This window comes from Suncus etruscus, chromosome 6 (genome assembly GCF_024139225.1).
Source record: "Suncus etruscus isolate mSunEtr1 chromosome 6, mSunEtr1.pri.cur, whole genome shotgun sequence".
Taxonomy (NCBI): domain Eukaryota; kingdom Metazoa; phylum Chordata; class Mammalia; order Eulipotyphla; family Soricidae; genus Suncus; species Suncus etruscus.
In genome coordinates, this window is record NC_064853.1 from 120,140,428 (window position 1) to 120,162,508 (window position 22,081).

The following is a 22,081-nucleotide window of genomic DNA, read 5'->3' on the forward strand; positions in this document are numbered from 1 at the left end:
CCCGCCAACTCACCCTGTGAGGTGGAGGTCGGGGCCTGGTGTGGTTGATGGGAAGGAGCCAGTGCAAGGTGCTGGGTGGGGAGAGCGTGAGCCCGCAGGAGCCCTTGGGCATCGATAAGTGGTCCAGTCTGTAAAGGCGGTGCTGGGTCTGGAGGCCAGGCACTGGCTCCAGGACGTAGCTGAGGTTTCCTTTCAATGTGATCAACCCCCTTGGGGAGAGAAGCAGGACAGGGGGCCCTCAGAAGAACTGCTCGGGAAATGGTCCTCAGTTCTTCATGGGCAGGTGCTGGGTGAAAGACTTCCGAGGGATGCTGAGATGGCGCCCCAGCCTTCCACTCCCTCCTGAGCCTCTCTGGAGAGGAAGTCTGGCTTTGCATCCCTGACCAACCCAGTGTGATGATGCCAAGGGTGTCCTGGTCTTCTCCTACAGATGGGAACAAAGTCCTGGAGGGATGCAATAGCAAAAGCTCCCAGGGGTGATGGGGAGTCTGCTGGGGTGGTAGACTCTAGACCCCAAATCCCTGCCTCTATCTCCATGCGTGAGCTTCAAATCTATGAGGAAGAACCAGGAGTAAGTCCTGAGCACCGTTTTGGGGCCCCAGAGCGGACTTCTGGTGCCATGTGTGAGAATATTCCGGAGGCTTAGAAAAGCAAGAGAAGGAGACCTACAAGTGTAGGCTACTCACCAGCACCCAGCCAGGCCTCCAACCTAATCCCTGCCTGGCATCTGTCTTGCCCACCTCGGGGAACTGGGAAGATGTGAGGTCATGGCACCAGGAGGTACCTTCCTGCCAGTGTCTGTCCTGCCAGACTACCTGGTCCCAACATCCTCCCACCCTCAAATCATCAGCCACACCCCAAAGTATACCTCCTCTGATGCTCCACCGGGCATCATTTGCTCACCACTAAAACCTAGGGCTGGTCCTTCCCAGCTGGGTGGCCATGCAATGTCCATACACTGTTCACTCCAGATGGCTGAGAGCTTGAGTGAGGAACTGGGTGGGCCAGGCCATGGGTGGGACTAGACAGCAAGATGTAAGGAAGCTGCATAGACTTTCCGAGAGTGAGTCCAGTCAGGGGCAGGCTGGGGAGGAGGGCATATGTACCCCACTTCCCCACGGACAAAACAGGGAACGTCTTTTTTAGAAGAGTCAGCAGCCACAGAACCACTTTGAGCATCAGTGACCCTGAGAAGACACGTAATGTAGCCCCATTCATGCTTCTTTACTCCTCCATCCGAGAACCATTTCCCTTTTTTTATTTGGGCCACAACTAGCGGTGTTGAGACTTACTCCTGTTTGCACTCAGGAATCATCACTCCTGACAGTGCTTAGGGGATGATATGGGATGCCGGAGATCAAACCTGTGTGCGAGGCAAGCACTCTCCCCGCTGTGCTCTGGTCCAGCCCCAAGAAACAATTTTTTATTTTATTTTATTTTATTTATTTTTTGGTTTTTGGGCCACACCCACGGTGCTCAGGGGTTACTTCTGGCTGTCTGCTCAGAAATAGCTCCTGGCAGGCACGGGGGACCATATGGGACACCGGGATTCGAACCAACCACCTTTGGTCCTGGATCGGCTGCTTGCAAGGCTAACGCCGCTGTGCTATCTCTCCGGGCCCAAGAAACAATTTTTAAATGCAAGCACAACATCCAGGAACAGTGTCACCTCCGGAGGGGGATGGTAGGGAACCCTGGAAATCCAGGGTATGAAGGAGCTGAGCTGCCTCCACTGGGGTATTTGAATTCACCTCCACCTGGATGACAGTGCTGGCGGCTGCACAGTAAGAAAGGCCTGAGAGAAAGGGGAGGGTCCAGGCCTCCTCTCAGAAACTGTCAGATTCCCGAGTCCATGTTATCATCGCCACTTGGATACAAGTGATACAAAATCTTTCTCTGTGCAGAGAAACTTCTGGAAGTACAGTAGAGATTTTCCACTGCAGTTTCAGGCCTGTGAGTCTGGGGATTTGAGGGGAGCCCTGGGGGTGAATCAGGAGCTGCCTCACCTCTGCAGCTGCTCCTTCTGAGTCTGAAGGGAGCCCTGGGGCCTGCCTTTCTTATAACCTATTTTTTTAACTAGCTGGAAGCATAAAAGCAGGAAGCATGGAGAAGAAGAACGCCCGGCATGACAGCCCTACCCTGTCAGCTCAACTGTGGGGCTGAGGAACAACCAGAGGCTGAGCCAAGTTCCCAGCATGCTAGCTGCACCTGTTTGTTCTGTTCCTCTCCTGGGGATAGGCCTTGTTTACTTTCAGAACCCCAGGGGCCCAGTCTGGCCACACCACCAGCAGGCCAGATGGCTAGAGCAGGTCACTGGAGAGGGTAAGGGTGTCTTGGGGACCCATGATGTGGCCTCCTGGACAAAGCTCATTTCCAAATTCGTGGAGAAGTCAGGCCCTCTGATCAACAGATGTGCTGGATCAGGTCTGGGCCTTCTACCCCGAAAGTGGGGGACAACAAGGGTGCAAAAAGTAAATCCCCGTTGGAGCCTGAGTGATAGATAGTACAGTGGGTAGGGCGTTGGCCTTGCATGCGGTCAACCAGGGTTTGATTTCCGGAATCCCACATGGTCCCCCGAGCACCTCCAGGATAATTTCTGAGCTCAAAGCCAGGAGTAAGCCCTGAACACTGCCAGATGTGGTCCAAAAACAAAAAATAAAATTAAATAAATAAATAACCCCCTCCAGTGTGCATGGAAACTGAAAGGCAGGATCAGGGAGGCAGTGGGCAGAGAGGAAAAGGCCTCCTCCTGGTCCACAAAGTGACTTACAGGCATGCCTCATCCTGCCTCACAGCAGTGCCCCCAAGACCCCAGTCCAGCTGTCCATGTAAAATGGGCTCAGGTGATGGGCTCAACACTCTGGAGACTGGCATGCTGGGCCATTTCTTGGCATGCAGGCAGACCCTTGTTCCCATGTAGGCATGTTGGGAGTTGCATAAAGCAAACAGCACCCCATCCATGCCCCTGTTCCTCCCCATGTTTCCTCTGTCCCTCTGTCTGTGTCCTGCCAGTCTGGGCACCTCTGTGGCAGACTGCAGCAGACAGATCCAGAACCATCTGTCTCCTAAGGCAGACAACCTCTTTCTCTGCTGGCCTCACCAAACCAAACTCAGAACACTGCCAAGTCCCTGCAAAGAGCAGGGTTAGCTCCAGAACACCCTTGGCAGAGCTGGTGCCAGACCACACTGGTCCTGGGGCACTGCTAGGCACCATCCCCACCCCCTGCCTACTTTAGAGGCTCTTACCTCATCCCCTGGCAGGTGCTGAGTGCGACACTGGACCCAGCTACGTTCTTCACCGTACCATGGTAGAAGCAATGATTCTAATGGAGAGAGAATGAGAGAGTAGGCATTTGGCCAGGCCAAGGGACTGCATTCCTGGCTTGTGGTATGCAGAAAATACCCTCACCATGTCTTCCTGCCCAGATTTCTGAACAGAGGCTGAAGCTGGCCTCAAGCATGGTCCCTAGGCTCAGAGGCCACCTGCATCCCAGTCACCTCTGTGACCCCTTGCCTCTACACACACACGCACACACACACACACACACACACACACACACACACACACACTTTCGGAAGGGAAGCAGCAGTAGGGCCTACACAGAAGACCCCAATGGCCTGTCCTGAGGTGGGGGTCTGGAACAGTTATGGGGAACTGCCTGTCAGGATAGCTATAGGCCTCAGGATATTTTGCTACAGTGGCCTCAGGAACATACTTCACTCTCCTACAGTGTGCGTGTACATATACACACTCAGAGAGACATGCAGACATACACACAGAAACACATGGAAATATACACACACAAATCAAACACACAGAAGAAACAGCCTAGACTTGGCCTCTGTGCCCACACCAGGCTGGGTCATAACTGGGTCATTACCGGACCACCCAGCAACTCTGCCTGTCTGCTCATATGCTACCCCAACAGGGATGGCATCTGCCTTGCACATGTGAACCCAGATTAGATTCCCAGCATCCCACATGATCCCCTGAGCACTGCCAGGAGTGATTCCTAAGCACAGATCTAGGATTAAACCCTGTGTACCACCAGGAGTAGCCCAAAAACCAAACAACAAAAACCTAGGTACCAACTGTCTGTTCCTTCAGCTGACCAGAGGCCAGCAGGTTTTCAAGTAGATCACTGGGCTAGCTGCATGTGCACATGAAACTGGCCTTGTTCTGTATGTGGGGGGGAGGCACATCTCCTTCCCACCGAGGTTCTGGTCTCCACAAGGATCCTTCCACCTCCCAAGGATGGGGCAGAAGCTCTTAACATGGGCCCTGATAGTCTGCATTGACCCTGAGGCCAAAGCCAGACTCACTCGTGTGTGTGTGTGTGTGTGTGTGTGTGTGTGTGTGTGTGTGTGCGCGTGTGCGTGCATGCATGTGTGCTGGCCTGGAGCCTCCATCCTGATTCAGGTCAGTTCGGAGTGTCTGTGCCTATCTGAGGCTGGAAAAGGGCCTGAGAAAGGGCCAGAGTGGTAGCTCAAGTGGTAGGGCATTTGCCTTGCACATACTAACCTAGGATGAACCGTGGTTTGATCCCCTGGCATCCCATATGGTCACCCAAGCCAGGAGCAATTTCTGAGCGCATAGCCAGGAGTAACCCCTGAGCATCACCGAGTGTGGCCCAAAAACAAAAACAAAACAAACAAACCAAAAAGGACCTGAGAAAGGGACTGGGCTGGGTCCCCCACAAGTACTCGGCATCACAACTCTTGCCCTGCACCCCAAGTGCTAGGGGCCAGTGTTAGATGAGAAGACTCTGAAGTGAGTCACCTGGACCCCAGGTCCTGCCACTCCTTTGCCCCTCTTCTGTCATGCCCAGCAACTCTGGGGGTACCACAGGGCTTGGAGCAATCAAGCCTGACTCTGGGTCCCGGCCAAGTATGGAGAGAGGCCTGAAGCAATCATTAAGCAACCTCGCTCACCCCCAGCCCACAGGGGCTGCTAGCAGGAGTGCTCAAGGGGTTGTTTCAGGTCATGGGGTGCATGTCAGCCAAGACTCTGGCCCTGGTTGGCTTTACACCACAATCTTGTAACTCTTGAATCCACCTCAATCCACCCTGAGTGACCCGCCCTTCACTTAGGCTGATCCCCAAAGCTGGGGTGGAGTCAGCTGCAATTCCCAGAAATTGTGCTCCCCAAGGCTTTCAGGCCCCTTTTGGCTGACAGAGGTGCAAGCCTGGACAACCCTGGAGGCCTGAGGGGCCTGGACCATCTCTGCTGATTCTGGGAGCACAAAGCCGGAGTCAAGGCTCTCATGAGTTCATCACATTCCTTCCTGCACTCTTGACCCCAGGGGGCCCCCATGGGGTAGGTAGTACAGCTGGATGTATGAGCTCATGGCACATTTGCAGACTGAACCCCATTCATTCTTCAGCATAGATAGGAGGAGGGGGTGAGCTCAGAGGAGATGCCTCTGTGCCAGGATGGCCTTAGGGGTCTGATTGACCTCTCCCTGGGGACAGAGACGGAAAAGACTGTTCAAGAAGGGAGTACTGTAGACAGCTTCCAAGAAGCAGGCTCCAGGAGGGTATCTAGAGGATATCCCAACAATCCCCCACTGCCATGTCTCTAGGTCTCAGAAGGCACAGTGGGCACAAATCATGGTCACATGTTTTGAGCCCACCCCGTAAATCACACTAGGCCACATTAGCACCTCAACATTCAAAAGAAAGAAATGCCTGAATAAACTTAAGTTCAGCCTCCACCTCTGACAGGCACTCTTGAGAGGGAATGTCTGACACCCACCTTCCCTGCCATGGCTCCCAAAAGTGGACTATGGCTATACAAATAGATTAGAATGTGTTTCCTTACAAGTTTCCTACCTGAGCAGGAACCATAGTATAGAGGGAAGACTGCTTGTCTTGCAGGTGGCAGACCCAGGTTTGATCCCCGGATCCCCTGAGCAGCCCCAGGAGCAATCTCTGAGTGCAGAGCCAGGAGTAAACCCTGAGCATTGCCAGGTGTGGCCCCCAAACAAAACAAAACAAGTTTCCTTCAAATACTTGCTTTGACATGAAGCCAGGAGTGGGAAGTCGGCCACTAGGGGAGCTGTGGGGAAGATCCACCCTCAACTCAGACCACCCACACACCAGAAAAGAGGCCCCTGAACCTCCACATTGGGAGTGAGGGGACCACTTGGGCTCATCACTTCCCTCAGGCTGACATTTCTCAATCTCACTGGCTTACAGGCAAAGACACTTGTTTTAGGGCTGGGGCCAGAGTGTTCCACTAAGCTCCATGGCCATAAGGCACAACTGGGTTGGGGAGAGACCCTCTCCTTAGTCCTCCAGGAGGGATTCTGGAAAAATCCAATCCATACGAGGCTACCCTTGCCATTTCCGGGGTTCCTGGCATGAGGGTGGTGCCCAACGTACCTCGGATTTCAGCGTGCTGCGGACGAAGCGGCCAGGGGCAGAGTAGTGCGTTTCCATGTAGGTGGGGGCGAAGAGCTGCCTGCAAAGAAGGGGCCAAGGTTTGTCCTGGAGGTGAGCATCATCCTCCTGGGAGATAGGATGAGCTATCCCAAACACCACCCCGGGCATGGGAAGTCAGGGGCAAGGGGAGCCGAGGAAAAGGAGGAGAAGATGGGGTGCTGGTTCTGAATGTGGAATCCAGGGATGCAGACATGCCAGGGGGCAGAGGGCAGAAGGACTGAGACAAAGGCCATCACTGTCCTAGAAATATCTGTCCATACACAGACATACACAGACACACAGACACAAAAGCACACACACACTCACATACAGTTCCTTCCTTCCTTCCTTCCTTCCATCCTTCCTTCCTTCCTTCTTTCCTTCCTTCCTTCCTTCCTTCCTTCTTTCCTTCCTTCCTCCCTCCCTCTCTCCCTCTCTCTCTCTTTCTTTCTTTCTTTCTTTTTGGTTTTTGGGTCACACCGAGAGTGCTCAGGGGTTACTCCTGGCTCTATGCTCAGAAATCGCTCCTGGCAGGATTGGGGACCATATGGGATGCTGGATTCGAACCAATGACCTTCTGCATGAAAGGCAAACGCCATACCTCCATGCTATCTCTCCGGCCTGCATAGTAGTTTCTTCCCTCTATCTTCCTTCACTTTGTCCTCCCTCTCTCTCCCTTGCCACCTTCCTTCTGTCCTTCCTTCTTTCCTCCCAGTGAAGTGGACTGTGAAGAGTGGAATATTAGGTTATAATCCACTCTTATAGGTGGATTACATAAGATAATATATATCTTATATAAGATAATATATAATTGTCTAAAACCAAACCAATCTACCATCAACAAGGAAGACTGTACGATAATAACCCTGCATAGCACTGGTAAGTCACTACATAGATGAACAGTAGAAATCTGAGCCTCAACTATGATAAGCCACTTGCCCCCCAAGTGCTCCTATCTTGACAGAAAACCTCATTTACCACCAATGCCATACTTGACCACCAGAGTATGAAAAGGACTTCAATGGTATCGCCCACCTCAATGCTACGCTCATTGAGGTCGCTATGCATATGTTGCGTTCATGACATATGTGGTCATAAGTATTTGTGTGGAATAAATGATTGCCAGCATCTCAGTCTAAGTCATATGTCTCATAGATTGCACTCATGACTTTCTCTTCCTTCCCCCTTTTCTCCCTCCATGGACCCTACTGTGATCTGGCTTGGCTCAAATATACTTGATTTTAGGATGAGCACAGAGCTTTCTTTCTTGGTTTGGGGATGGAGGGGAGGTCAAACCTGGGCAGTGTTCAGGGATTACTCCTGGCTCTGTGTTCAGATATTATTACTGGCAGCACTCAGGGATCTTATGAGATGCCGGGAATTGGACTCAGGTTGACCACATGCAAAGCAAGCACTCTACCTGCTTGTACTATTGTTCCTGTCCCCAACAATCTCCTGCGAAGAAGAAAAAGTCCATACTGGGGATCGGGTGGGATTGCAATTGCCCGTTGCATGCTGCACAGGTGGGGGTGAATGAGCTGGGGGTGCTAGAGTAATAGTACAGAGGGCAGGGAGTTTGCCTTGCATGCTGCTGACCCAAGTTCTATCTCCAGGACCCCACGTGGTCCTCTAAACCCACCAAGAGTGATCCCTAAGCATACTCAGGAGAAAGCCTTAAGCACAGCCAGGTGTGGACTCCAAACAAAAACCAAACCTAAAAAAGGGGCGGGTCTTCTAAGAAATGACTGTGTACTCAACATGAAAGCCAGAAGCCTGACTTGAAACTCAGAAGTATCAAAAGCAGGAGTGGAAGCCAGGAGGAAAGAGTTACAGGAAAGAGTTGCAGGGATAGACTTGAATTCAGAAGGGGGGTGGGAGGGTCATTCCCAGAACAGCCATCCCAGTCACACATTCTGGACACACTCCAGATCCAGCCACTCCATACCTGCCACCTGCCAGCCTCTACCTCTCAATCTGGAATAACTCTACATCAGAAAGATCCAGAGACAGGAGTCATCTTGCAGCCAGCCTAGTCCCCACATCCTCATTGTGTTCTATCCTCACTGTTCCACATCCACTTCCCTGTACCCCTCTGGAGCAGGCACCACTCCTGTCCTTTCTGCAAAGGCATTGGGCTAGGGACGTGGCCCTGAGTGGGGATTCGGGGATTTGAAACTCTTTGAGTTTCTTTTTCTGTCACGCCTAGCAATACTCAAGGGTTACTCCTGGCTCTGAGCTCAGGAATCACTCCTCGAAGAGTCGGAAAACCCTATGGGATACTGGGGATTGAACCCAGTTCAGCTACATGCAAGGCAAATGCCCTACGTGCCTTGTCACACTTTGATGGGGATGAGAGTGAACGGTGACCTTGAGGACAAGTGTAATGTCATTGGAAGGACTTAACGGCTCAAAGATGACTGCTACAGATAAACAACAGGGATCAGCAGGATGAGGAGTTCTGGAAACAAGCACCTCCCCCAGGGGGCTTGTGGGTTTGTGCCAGGAAGGGCCATCCTTCTAGAAGCTGAGGGAAGGGCCTGCTCTTTCCCATAAAACCCCCACACTCTGCTATTCAGTGTTCCCACCATGCCCCATGCTGGACCCAGCTCTGCTAAGATGCTCTGGTGGGGTGTCCCTGCACTGCCCGACTCGAGCTAGGCTGTCCCTATGGAGAAAAGCCAACTAGTCCCCTCCCCGGCCACATCTTGTTCTCATCTCCTCCCTGACGGGGATGCTGGCTCAGCACAAGGACAGGAAGCAGCCTCTCTCCAGGCCAAGCTGGAAATCTCAGGAAGCCGACCCACTGACCTGTGTCAGTATGTGAGGCAAAATAACCGATGCAGTAGGCTGGTGTCACTTTGGTTTCTTTCTCTTTCAAGGATAAAAGGGAGAAGAGTGCTCAGGCCAGCCCATTTTGGAAGCCAGGCCCCCCAGCCAGGGTTCACTGCATCACTGGCTCCAAAGGAATGGAGCTGAACCATCGTGTCAGGAATCTGGCTGGCCCCACAGCCATGAGAGGCCACACTGTGTCCTGGGGCCCATTGGTAAAGGCACCTGGTTTTTGAGGGCAGAGGAAAGAGGGCCAAGGAAGGAGGGCAGTGAAGGTTGCCCACCCCACCCCCACTGCCCCAGAACAGGGGATTAGCTCCTGCCCTCAGATCCCTTGACCACTCTCACCTCTCTCCACAGCCAGCGCTGCAGCAAAGAAAGGGACAATGCCAGGAAGCAGGATGGCACCACCAGAGTCAGCACGGCTGCAGCTCTATGAGCTCTGTTCAAGCCTCGACATAGGAGGGGGCTTCCCTAACAGGCACTGAAACCAACCCTGCTCTTTACCCACCACTTCCCATTTCTCTGAGTTCTATGAGACTCGCCTCCTGGGCCGCTCAGTCTCTGGGCAGTAAAAAACAAAGCAAACTAAGTTAGGATGAGCTGAGTCCATGCTCTGGCCCCACAGGTCCTTTGTCTTTTTTTAAACTCCTCTGTACGTCCCTTGTGGTGGCCTCTTAGGACATGAGCGGCCTCCTCTGAGCGGATCTCCTGGAATCAAGGGGGGGATGCTGAACAGGGAACAGATGAAAGTGGGGAGGGCCATGGAAGAGCTCACAGACCTGCTGTCACGCTGGAACTCCAAGGGCATTTGCTGGAAATGAGTCAGAATGATTCAGGGAAGCTGGTACTTACTTGGTACTTCTGGTACTTTTGAGAAAAATGACAACGCCAACAGCTGCAGTGTGTGTGTGTGTGTGTGTGTGTGTGTGTGTGTGTGTGTGTGTGTGTGTGTGTGCGCATGTAATATCATGAGTACATGCATACAAGCCTGTGAGGGTGAGAAGATATGCACTCTGGAGAAGAATGTGCACATTGAGATTTGGGGCACGAGTGTTAGTGCATGAAGGACTGTGTCATGGAGGAGGCTATATCAACATGAATGTGGACATGTGTGGACATGAGTGTGCTATATGTGTAAAGGTGTGTGCACATAAGAATATGTAGCCAGAAACTGGTGCTCCCTGCTCAGTCACGTCCCTGCGGCAGCTGAACCTCCTCCATATGCCTCCTCCAAATCCCCCATCAAGCAGCAGGAAGCCAAGAAACAAAGAAGCTTCTAGAATGTGAGGGCTCTGACATCTTTCCAGCCCTTTGTCACCTCTGCCGCCCATGTCCAGCCTCCCTCCAAAGGCTCCCTCTGCAGCACTTGCCCTTCCTGTCCTCAGAAGGGGGGGGCTTGGAAAAGGGGATCAGGAGTGATATAATGCAGCCATTATGGCCCCATGGCCCATCTGGAGCTTTCTCTGGGGAGGCTGATGCAAGAGAAGATGTGGAGTTTGCCAGCTTTCTTTTTTGTTTTTAATTTTTTAATTTTCTACAGGCCTTTTGGTGGGGGTGGGGTGGGGTGGGGTGGGGTGGGCAGGAGAGGCAGGGAGTAGCTGGAAATGAGCCCCAAGTGCAGAAGCCAGAAAGCCTCCATTTCTCTTCGGGCTGCTGGGGACAGCTTGGTCCAACTGCACCCCTCAATGTGATCATTGTTTAAGGCCTGCGAGGCGCAGCTGGAGAGGATATGAGTGAGGCCTCAGTAGCTCCCAGAGAGAGAGATCAAGTGCTGAGAAGGAAGATGAGGAGGAAAATACAGTGGAAACCGCCACTGTGGTTTCCTCCAGGCCTTGGGGAAGGGTGGTGAAGGAATGTATTGTGGAGGAATGTCACTTTGAAAAGATCCTATCAGCAGTATCACCTCATCCTGCTAGAGCAGCTCTGTCTTAAGCAAAAAAGTTCACAACCTGAGAGCCCAAACAATGCATCCAACGTCCCACCACAAGCCCAGCCTAGGAAGCACAATTCTGTCCCTTCTGCTGAGCCCCAATTCTCGGCTCCCTAACTATACCAGATCAGTATGTCAGGAGCATCTCAGGCCCTCACATCAATTCCCACTCCCCTAAATTGATCCTATCCCCTCACTTCACTCAGACTTCATAAAAGGTCAGGGCGCTGTACTCTTGTCCACTTCCAATCCGCCCCTTCCCTTGGTTCCAAGTCCTGAGCAGTCACCACCATCAGCAACCTGGTGCCCTTGCGAGAACTCCCAGTGCCTCTGTGAGACTCGCACAGTCAGTCCAGACCTCCCACATGTTTGCCTGGACAATCTCTTATCTCTCCTCCTCTCCCTCCTTTCTGGAATGCCCAGCCTCTATGCTCCTTTACTTCCTTTGTGCATGTGCCTTGGCCTCCTGCAAGAATTTTGCTTTCTTCACTAAGTTGAACGCCCTTCTCCAGGGAATAAGATTCTGCACTGCCCCTCCTGGGAACAGCCAACACTTAGCCCCAAGGCTGCTGGAGAGCTGGCGCCAGCCAGGCTCGCTGAAGAAAGAGAAGGAAGCAAAGGTGTGAGGTGAAGAATTCTTACCCTGAGGATAGAACAGCAGGACAGCAGCAAAGAAACTTTCCCTGCACAAAGCCAACCTAGGTTCTATCTCCGGCATTCTCACATGGTCCTCCAAGCACAAAGACAGAAATAATCCCTAAATATTGCCACAAAACAAAACAAATCAAATGGAGAAAATATTTTTTTCAGGCTGGAACAATAATACAGTGCTTGTTTTGCATGTGGACAAACTCAGGTTCAGTCCTCAGCACCTTATATTGTTCCCTGAGCTCTGCCAAGAGAATTTTCTGAGCATAAATCACCGGCTGTGGTCCAAAAATAAAACAAATAAATTCTCACTAAGGGGCCAGAGCTACAATACAGAACAGGGTAGTTGCCTTGCACAAGGCTGAAGTGAGTTTGATCCCCAGCACTGTCCATTGATGGGCAAATTACATTTTGGCTCATTCATTTGACGTGATCCTATGGTGCTCATTAAAATGAATTAAGGTAGATCCATGCATGTGCTGATGTGGAGATAGTGAAGATAAATAGTGAAAAAGTAAATTAACGGTAGTAGGTCAAGTCTGATCGCATTTGTTGGAGGGTGGGGAAGGTACCCAGTGAAGCAGACTCTTCCACTAAGCCACACCCTAAGCTCCAATGTCATGCATTTTATTACTTGTGCCATTTTGTTTTCTAGAATATTATCACCAAAGGTTCTAAGCACACCAAAAACCCTTGTATACATTTAAACAGATGATCATTGGATGATGAGCAGCTATGTTATTATTTCCATGCAAAGGGTGGTAATGGAAGTAGACTATAAAACAAACAATAACAGACTCAGTTCATCTGGGTAAACACAACCTATACTAAACATCCTAAGCCAACCAGCCTGCTCAGGGCCAGCATGCCTTGCCTGCATACTGGCTGGCACAGGTGGTTATCTTGGTGAAACAGCCCCATGCATGAGGGTTTTACATGCTAAGAGTAGGCTCCTGGCTTCCTTCACAACTGCTGCCCTTGCCTATGGCCAATGGGGCAGGTGGCAGCTTCCTCCTATTCAACTCACCCTGTGCTCAGCTGAAGGGCCGCCAGGAGAAATAAAGCCAGGACATAAGAAAACCACGGACATCCTTCCTGCTCCAGCGCTGGGAGCGCCTGGCAGGAGATAGAGCCAGAAGCAGTGAACAAATCCCCACCTCCTTATCACAGCAGAGTCAAGGCTCTGGGCAAAGGAGAGCCAGGCACTGTGGCAGCAGCCAGGAAAGGGGTACAGTTGGGCCTAAGTCAAGAGCTGGGTGGCACCGTCCAGATACAGTGAGGTCAAAACTGGGCAACGCTGGAGTGCAGAGGGCACTTCCTGCTAGGTTTCCAGGTCAGCTCCTCTTAATGAGAACTGGAAAGGCGCTCTGGGGAATTCCCTCTGACTTCATTCTGAAATGTTTTTCTGAGCATAATAGTGACTGTTTGCTGAGCTTTTGCTCTTCCCAGGAACAAGAGCCCCCTAAAGAGGAAGGGAAGTGCATAGGGGAGGGCTGGGGGGTTTTGTGTGAGGCCACTCCTCCCCTGACATCACCAGGATTCGGAAACCTTCCAACAGTAAAGCTGTAACTAGCCCATCATTTGGGTGTGGAAGCTGAGATAGGTCAAGGGCAAGACCTGCACAGATGCAGGGAGGAGACCAGAAGCCCACTCCTGGCTGCAGTGCCCTGCATCCGTGGCACCCCGAAACTGACTACTAAGAAATAGCACCTGGGCAAGGCAGAGGGTGAGTGGAAAGACAAGGGGCATGTTGGCATAGGCAAGAGCAGCTAGACAAACACAGGGCACATGGAGTGGAGACATGGAGATTCCACAGCTAAGAGGCTGGGCTTAGTGAACAAACATCTGCATTCTGCATCCTCCTTCCAATCCCCAAGATGATCCTGAGCATCAGTCCTGGGGCCCCCGCCAGTCACACAGGGCTAACACACAGGGAGAACTCGCACCTGTTGGGAGGTGTTGCTAACAATCGCAGTATCATTGGATGCCCAGAATTTAGACAAGGACAGATGATAGACATACCAGGTTCCCTCAGCATTATCTCTTTTTTTGCCAGCCAACCTACCCGGCACCAGCATTATCTCTTTTGTCACCATCATAGAACTGACCGTAAGAACTCGGAACCACATATGAGACTGGGCCTTGCCACCATGAGGCTTAGGAAAAATCTGTCCTTGCCTCGGCCTGGCATTGCTCAGTACTGCTCTGCCTAGCAAACTTGCTGCATAGGTGCCAGTAGTCTCGTCACTATGGCCTTGACCTGAAAGGCCCCAGACACTCACTTCCCACATGCCACTTAAAGCGGCAGAGAGAGCCTCTCATAAAGCTCAAGAGCCTAGAAGTACTAAATCCAGCCTGGCATGAGAATCCACACCTGGCCTTGGCTTCTTTCTGGTGGCCAGTGGGACCATCATGTCCATTTCTGACCCCTCCTCTAAGATCAAATCTCCCTCTGCTCCCTTATAAAAGCACAGTATCAAGAAAAGGCAGCTGCACTCCTATATTCATTGCAGCACTACTCACAATAGCCAGAATCTGGAAACAACCCAAATGAACAGATTAACAGGTGAGTGGGTAAAGAAACTATGGTACATCTATACAATGGAACACTACATGCTGTTAGGAAAAAAGAAGTCATTAAATTTGCTTATATATGTATAGATATGGAGAGTATCATGCTGAGTGAGGGGAAAGATAGACAAAATGGTCACACTCATCTGCAGGATATTAAAAAAAGTTGTATAATATCAATAAAATGTTGGGTAGAAAGTGCAGGCTGGAGCAGTGGCGCAGTGGTAGGGCATCTGCCTTGCACGCACTAAACTAAGATTCAATTTGATCCTCCAACATCCCATATGGTCCCCCAAGCCAGGAGCGATTTGTGAGCACATAACCAGGAGTAATCCCTGAGCAGCACCAGGAATGGCCCAAAAACCAAAAAAAAAAAAAAAAAGACAAAAGACAAAGAAGAGACCACGACAATAATAGTTGGAAATGACCATTCTAAAGTGATATGCATGATACCCCTTCAGGAACAGGATTGCAAACCTTAATAATGCCTAAAAGGAATAGGGAATTAAGAAAAGAGAGGAAAGGGGCCGGCGAGGTGGCGGTGGCACTAGAGGTAAGGTGTCTGCCTTGCAAGCGCTAGCCAAGGAAGGATTGCGTTCGATCCCCCAGTGTCCCATATGGTCCCCCCAAGCCAAGGGCAATTTCTGAGCGCTTAGCCGGGAGTAACCCCTGAGAATCAAACGGGTGTGGCCCCCCAAGAAAGAAAGAAAGAAAGAAAGAAAGAAAGAAAGAAAGAAAGAAAGAAAGAAAGAAAGAAAGAAAGAAAGAAAGAAAGAAAGAAAGAAAGAAAGAAAGAAAGAAAGAAAGAAAGAAAGAAAGAAAGAAAGAAAGAAAGAAAGAAAGAAAGAAAAGAAAGAAAGAAAGAAAGAAAGAAAGAAAAAAGAAAAGAAAGAAAGAAGAAAGAAAGAAAGAAAGAAAGAAAGAAAGAAAGAAAGAAAGAAAGAAAAGAAAGAAAGAAAGAAAGAAAGAAAGAAAGAGAAGAAAGAAAGAAGAAGAAAGAAAGAAAGAAAGAAAGAAAGAAAGAAAGAAAGAAAGAAAGAAAGAAAGAAAAAGAAAGGAAAGTAGAAAGAGGAGGAGGAAGAGAAGGAGTAGGAAGAGTAAGAGTAAGAGGAGAGGAAAAAAGAGGAGAAAGAGGAAAGGAGAAAAAGGAGGGGAAGAGAAGAGAGAGGAGGAAGAAGGGCAGAGAGAAGGAGGAAGAGGAAGAAGAGAAGAGGAAGGAGAAGGTAAGAGAAGAAGACTAAAATGACAATAACGAAGAAGATAAAGAAGAGGAAGAGGAGTGTTTGCTATAGGGGTAGGATGGAGAGTAAGTGAGGAAACTGGTTGCTGGAAATGAACACTGGGTGTTAGAACACTATATGTCTGAAACTCAGCTATCAACAACTATTTAATTATCTCATGGCGATTTAATTTTAAAAAACATGGGGCCGGGAAGGTGGCGCTAGAGGTAAGATGTCTGCTTTACAAGCTCTAGCCAAGGAACGACCGCCGCGGTTCAATCCCCCGGCGTCCCATATGGTCCCCCCAAGCCAGGGGCGATTTCTGAGCACATAGCCAGGAGTAACCCCTGAGCGTCAAACGGGTGTGGCCCAAAAACCAAAAAAAAAAATAAATAAAAATAAAAAAAATAAAATAAAAAATAAAAAAAATAAATTTTAAAAAACATAAAGAAAAATACATGTCTCCTAAAAAGAAAAAGCAGCCAAAGGTCAAGCAGCCAAAGGTCGGGGACACATGTCTTGCACATATCTCTCTCTCTCTCTCTCTCTCTCTCTCTCTCTCTCTCTCTCTCTCTCTCTCTCTCACCCCTCTCTCTCTCCTCTCTCTCTCTTTCACCCCCACAGGTGCTCCTGCACTGCTGGGTCTAGCCTAGAAGGTCCACAAGTACTACCAGGGTGTCCCTAGTAGACCCCAGCGTTGAGCCATCTGGCCCAGTGGGCTGAAGGTCACTGGGAAGAGCACTGTTTGGGGGACCACCATAAGTAAATGTATATGAAGTCACATGAAATATGATCCCATCTAGGGCCCAAGGAGATAACCTCCCTTCTCAAAATTGGGGATTTAATCACACTTATAAAGACTCTTATTTGTCACAACAATATCCTTTACACCAGGAATTTGAATGTGGATCTCTTCTGGGGATCATTCCCGCCCCCTTGCCTTGCCAGGAAGGTATTGATTCTATTTTCTACATGGGCAGTAGGATATAGCTAAGAATAAATTTAATCTAAGCCTGATTCCCAGCTCAGCTGGATGTTGGGTCATATACAATATTGGGTAACATCCAAATATTTAAATGCCTCGTGTTGGAATGTCCTCATTTTAAAAAAAAAAAAGGTGAAAAACACCAACATCCCTTGATAGCAACACAACAGAACAATAAATAAGTGAGCAGAGGAGGCCACAAAGTCCAGCAGGGAAGGCATTGGCCTTGCATGTATCCAACCTGGGCTCCACACCCAAAATCCCACAGGGTCCCCGAGCCAGCCAGGGATCAGAATAATTCCTGAGTGCAGAACCAGGAGTCAGCTCGGAACATGACCACGTGTGGTTCCCAACCCTTGCAAGTCCCCATGAGCTAAAACAAGCATAGGATACAAACATCTCCCCAAAGACAGAGGAACTGTTAAAGAGTTCATCCCAATTGCTGGGCAGTGCTGAATCTTGTGTGTGTGGAAGGACATTCCCAGAGGGGCCAAAGAGAGTAGGTGCTGGTGGAAAGGGGCCATGTGGGCACCCTGTGGGTGGGAGTGGAAACTGGCTGACAGCATGAGCGTCCTCAGACAGATCTGCTCTGCAAGTCAGCCTGAGGATCCACCTCTGGGTACTTACACAGACAAAATAGACACTAACTCTTGCCTGCATCCCCATCCAACGGCAGAAATCATTCACATTCACCATGAGGAAGAATGAGCAAATTTCTATTGATGACTGGGTGGGTTAAAAAATAGGACCATAGGGGCCGGAGCGATAGCACAGTGGTAGGGCGCTTGACTTGCACGCGGCTGTCTAGAAAGAACCTGGGCTCAATCCCTGGCATCCCATATGATCCCCCGAGCCAGGAGCAATTTCTAAGCACATAGCTGGGAGTAACCCCTGAGTCACTGGGTGTGGCCCAACCTCCCCCAAAAATAAACATTAAAAACTGGGATGGGGCCGGAGAGATAGCATGGAGGTAAGGCGTTTGCCTTTCATGCAGGAGGTCATCGGTTTGAATCCCGGCGCCCCATATTGTCCCCCGTGCCTGCCAGAAGCAATTTCTGAGCCTGGAGCCAGGAGTAACCCCTGAGCACTGCCGGGTGGGACCCAAAAACCACAAAAAAAAAAAAAAAAAATTGGGACCATGGGGACAGAGAGATAGATGGAGGTTAGGTATTTGCCTTACATGCAGAAGGATGGTGGTTCAAATCCCAGCATTCTATATGGTCCCCTGAGCCTATCAGGAGCAATTTCTGAGTGTAGAGCCAGGAGTAACCCCTGAGCGCTGCCAGGTGTGACCCCCCAAAAAAACAAAAAATTTGGGACCATAAGCATGCATATGTACACACAAACAGCAGAATAGTAACCAACCATTAAACCATTAAAAGGTAGTTTTCAAGCCTTTTTAGTACAACTTTTTAGTTTAGCAGTTTAGCAGTAGTAGAGCATGTGGTGTCTGAAAAATAAAATTAAATAAATAAATAAATAGGCAGTCTTAGGACTAAAGATAGCATTCCCCCTGCATACAGCCAGTCCCCTATACCACGTAGGAGCCCCACCAGGAATACCACGGAGCTCCCGTAAAGTGCATGGCTGTGCAGAGGCCCTTCCACTCTGAGGATATGCGAGGGATGGGACAACCCCTTTCTCCTCTTTGGGATCTGCTTATTTCTGGTTCTGGGGGATTTTTGCAGGAAATTTCAGCCACTCACAGGTGCTTCTCATCCAGCCCTGCCATTCTCCACACAGACTCCAACCAACTCCCTCCAGTCCCAGAGGTGGGAAAGGGGAGGCCCAGCTGCATGCCAAATTGGTAAACTGCTTCAAACCCCCACCCCACCCCCACCCCCATAGTTCGAAGGACTTGGTTAAAAATGAAACCAAACCAAGGCTCTCCTCTGATTCCTGTGTGGCAGTGGAGAGACTGAAATGTGATCCACTAGCCACACAAATAGTGAGCAGTGACTCACCAGCAGCCTCGGGAACAAACTGAACCAATCAAGACAGCCCCTTAGTTGTCTGAGCCCCTCTAAGCTAGCTCCTCTTTGATCTGGGGAAATGAACAGAACTCTGAGAACTAAGGGGGCCCCTTGTGAGGAGAGGTGGGACAAGGTGGGCGCTTCCCTAGAGATAAGATGCTAACGGCTACTTCTGACAGGGGGGGCAGAGTGGAGGGTTTGGGGGAGTCAGGGCCTGCACCCCATTCTGTACCGTCCCCAAAGGCCTCTTGGGTTTCTTTTTGATGGCACCTGGTGGTGCTCAGGGCTGATTTCTAGCTCTGCACTCAGGGATCACTCCTGGTGGTGTTCAGCAAACCCACCTTCTGTGTCGGGGATCAAACCCAAGCTTGGGTGTATGCAAGGCAAGGTTCTTCTCACTGTGCTTCCTGGAGAGCAGAGAAAGGTGCTAATTGTGGTCCCCAAACCTCCTCACTGGCCCTGTGGAGCTGACAATGCCATGGGCTCTAAGGCGATGAGACTCCACGCAGAGCTGAGGCCTCTTGGTGTCTGAGAAGGGCCAAGTCGTGGGGGAGAGTGCAAGGAGCAGCAGAAGCTGTTTGGGATCCTCTCCAGCCCCCCTTCCACCCTCACCCACAGGGAGTAAATACCCACAGGTCAGAAAGTGAATCTCAGGGGGCCAGAGAGATAGCACAGCGGTAGGGCGTTTGCCTTGCATGCTGCTGACCCAGAACCCCCAGAACGGGGTTCGATTCCTGGCATCCCATGTCCCATAATAATAAAGATATTAATAAAAAAGAAAACATTAAAAAAATTTTAAAAAAGTAAGCCCTGAGCACTACTGGGTGTGACCCACCCCCCAAAAAAAAGAAAAGAAAGAAAGGAAGCCTGGAATATCAGACAATGGCTGCCTAGCTGGAGCAACACAGAAGATAGAGGTTAAAGGCTTGTCTCTCCCTCTCCCTCTCCAGAGCCTCACGGGCCAGTGCAGAGCACAGACATGTGCACAAGGAGTGGACACGGGTCCTCACATGACACCTCTGCCAGCCACTGGCTCTTAAAAATACGCAGCTCTTCTTGAAAGAAGGTATCATGGGGTGGGGGGTGGGGGTGCTGGAGAGATAGTATGGAGGTAAGGCATTTGCCTTGCATGCAGAGAAGGCTGGTGGTTCGAATCCCGGCATCCCATATGGTCCCCGAGCCTGCCAGGAACGATTTCTGAGCGTAGAGCCAGGAGGAATCCCTGAGCGCTGCTGGGTGTGACCCAAAAACAAAAAAGAAAGAAGAAAGAAAGAAGAAACCAGATCTCAGAGGTCTAGGTTGATCCATTCGCCTTGGAGCAAGGCTAAGCTTTCCACGGCTGGAGAACTGGTTCTGTGGCCTTGGAAGATGAGGGCTCCCCTGCAGGCTGTCCAGAGGTGCAGGCATCTTCTAAGCAGAGCCAAGAGTTGCCAGAAGGGGTGGGGAAAGGGAGGGAGGTAAGGCCAGTTCTCTGCAGACACTCACCCTCTTCCCCCAAGCCAGGCTTGTCTGCAGCAGAGGGAGGATCCCTCCAAGCAGTCAGCAAGGTTTGTCATCTCCAGTTTCTGGATTGCAGAGGTCCCCAGAGCCCAGGGGAAAATTACAGAGAAGGGAAATAAAAATATCCTGGTTTTGGGTCCTTTCCTGCTTCAATGGACACCCCTCAAAAAGCTGTGGGGCCTTTTTGCTGCTGACCTACGGGGAGAACTGACCCTCCCTTACCCACAAGCATAAGTTTCTTTTCTGTTCCTTGCAACCTGAGAGAAGGTAAGAAGTGTGGCCCCAGGGAAGGGTCCTGCCACAAGTCTGCACCAAATCCCCAGCTACTGTGCTGTTACCCTGCCCCGTGCCCCAACCACCTGCTTTCTTGCCAACACCTGCACACTGTCTCCTGAGGCGCCTCTGGCACCCTTCCTGGGGTACAATGACGCAGCACATGGGCAGCACCAGATAACAGGAGAGAGGACTGGGGTGGTGCTTTCCCCTTTCTGCCACTGCCACCCCCAACAGCTCTCTTGTATACCCATGTCTTGGCACTGAGTTGCCCCCCACAACAGCCTAGGCAACTCCCACCCATCTGTGCACCCCATGTTGTCCCACAAGCCGAAGGGACTCTGTCTTGCTCTCTCAACAATAGTGCCCTGGGCTGGAGAGATAGCATGGAGGTACGGCATTTGCCCTGCATGCATGCAGGACAGTGGTTCCAATCCTGGCATTCCATATGGTCCCCTGAGCCTACAGGAGCAATTTCTGAGCATAAAGCCAGAGAAACCCCTGAGCACTGCTGGGTGTGACCCAAAAGCCAAAAAGCAAAAACCAAAAAAAAAAACAATAGTGCCCAAGGTGATGTGCACTGCAGGGCACAAGCAGGAACCAGAACACCCAGGGGTGCTTACCATAGTTCTCCAACCTGCTCCAGTGTCTGCTGCAGGGAAGGGCAGGGAGATGAGGCCAAGGAGGGCTGACCCTGAGATGCTAATGCACTGACTCGATCCGTGAGCTCCATCTGTCTCTCCTGAAGGCCACACATGTCCCCTGAGCTGCTCCCTAGTGGGACAAGCGGACTCAGGTTCCCGAAATGCATCTGTGGCCTCCTCACTGACCCCAAGGTGGTGAGTTCCAGTGACTTCTGCTATTCGGACACATGAGCTAGTCCAGACCCAGACAAAAATGAGAAGCTGCAACTTCAGAAAAGCCTCACCTATGAGTGGTGGGTAGGTGGTGGTGGTCGTGGAACGGAGCTGAGGGGCAACAGAAACCTCCATCACTCAACAGAGCTTTCAACTGAGCCACACCTTACCCCTGGAATTGTCACATTAGCTGTTCAGCTAGCTATTCAAGATCTTTTTGTTCATCCACTGGAACAGGGGCCCCAAAAGGCTTGTGTACACTAGGCCCATGCAGGGGGACTCACGGACTGATGAATGATCCTTGGGAGGAGAAAAGGAACCTGAGGAGGGACATGGCCAGCAACACCCCACACACACCCCAACACACACATCCCAGCATCGGGGAGCACAACAGCTTAAACTCTCAGTGTAGGAATCCCAGGAGTCCTGAGAGATCCTGGTACTTGCATGTATGAGGAGTACCAGGCAAGCCGGGGAATAAACATACAGGAAGTTGCGTGCATGACAGGAATTCCCCTTGCCAAGGCGGCAGTTGAAAACAAAAGTCCTGTCAAGTCTCCTGTCTTGTGCCCTCTGCTATCCTAAAGCCCCTAAAGCACCCCGCGTGGGTAGGCCTGGAACCTGGGGCTCCTGGCACAGTCACGGCGGTGGTGACAAGGGAGGGCTCTGTACACTGGGGCATTCAGCCTTCATGACCCCAGGAAAGCAGCCTCGATACACAAGTAGGAACCCAAGTTCCAAAGATGCAATGGCTCAGCCCCTAAGCAACTGCGACTGTGTTTCTGGGACTCTGAACTCGAGCCCAGCGCACAGGTATCTTGGCCTCACCTCTCTATCCACTTGCTGTGTGATGTTCCACACAGGCCTGT

At 50.8% G+C, this 22,081-nt stretch overlaps 1 protein-coding gene across 1 annotated transcript in view; it reads right to left on the reverse strand.

Moving 5' to 3' along the window:
• Nucleotides 1-22,081, reverse strand: part of ADAM19 (ADAM metallopeptidase domain 19) — a 68,131-nt gene that overhangs the window by 35,732 nt on the left and 10,318 nt on the right. Inside the window, exons 4-6 of the mRNA XM_049775795.1 lie at nt 6,385-6,463; nt 3,247-3,323; nt 14-209 (exon numbers count right to left, since the gene is read on the reverse strand). Of these exons, the coding sequence (XP_049631752.1) occupies nt 14-209; nt 3,247-3,323; nt 6,385-6,463 (352 nt within the window). The remainder of the gene's footprint in view (nt 1-13; nt 210-3,246; nt 3,324-6,384; nt 6,464-22,081) is intronic.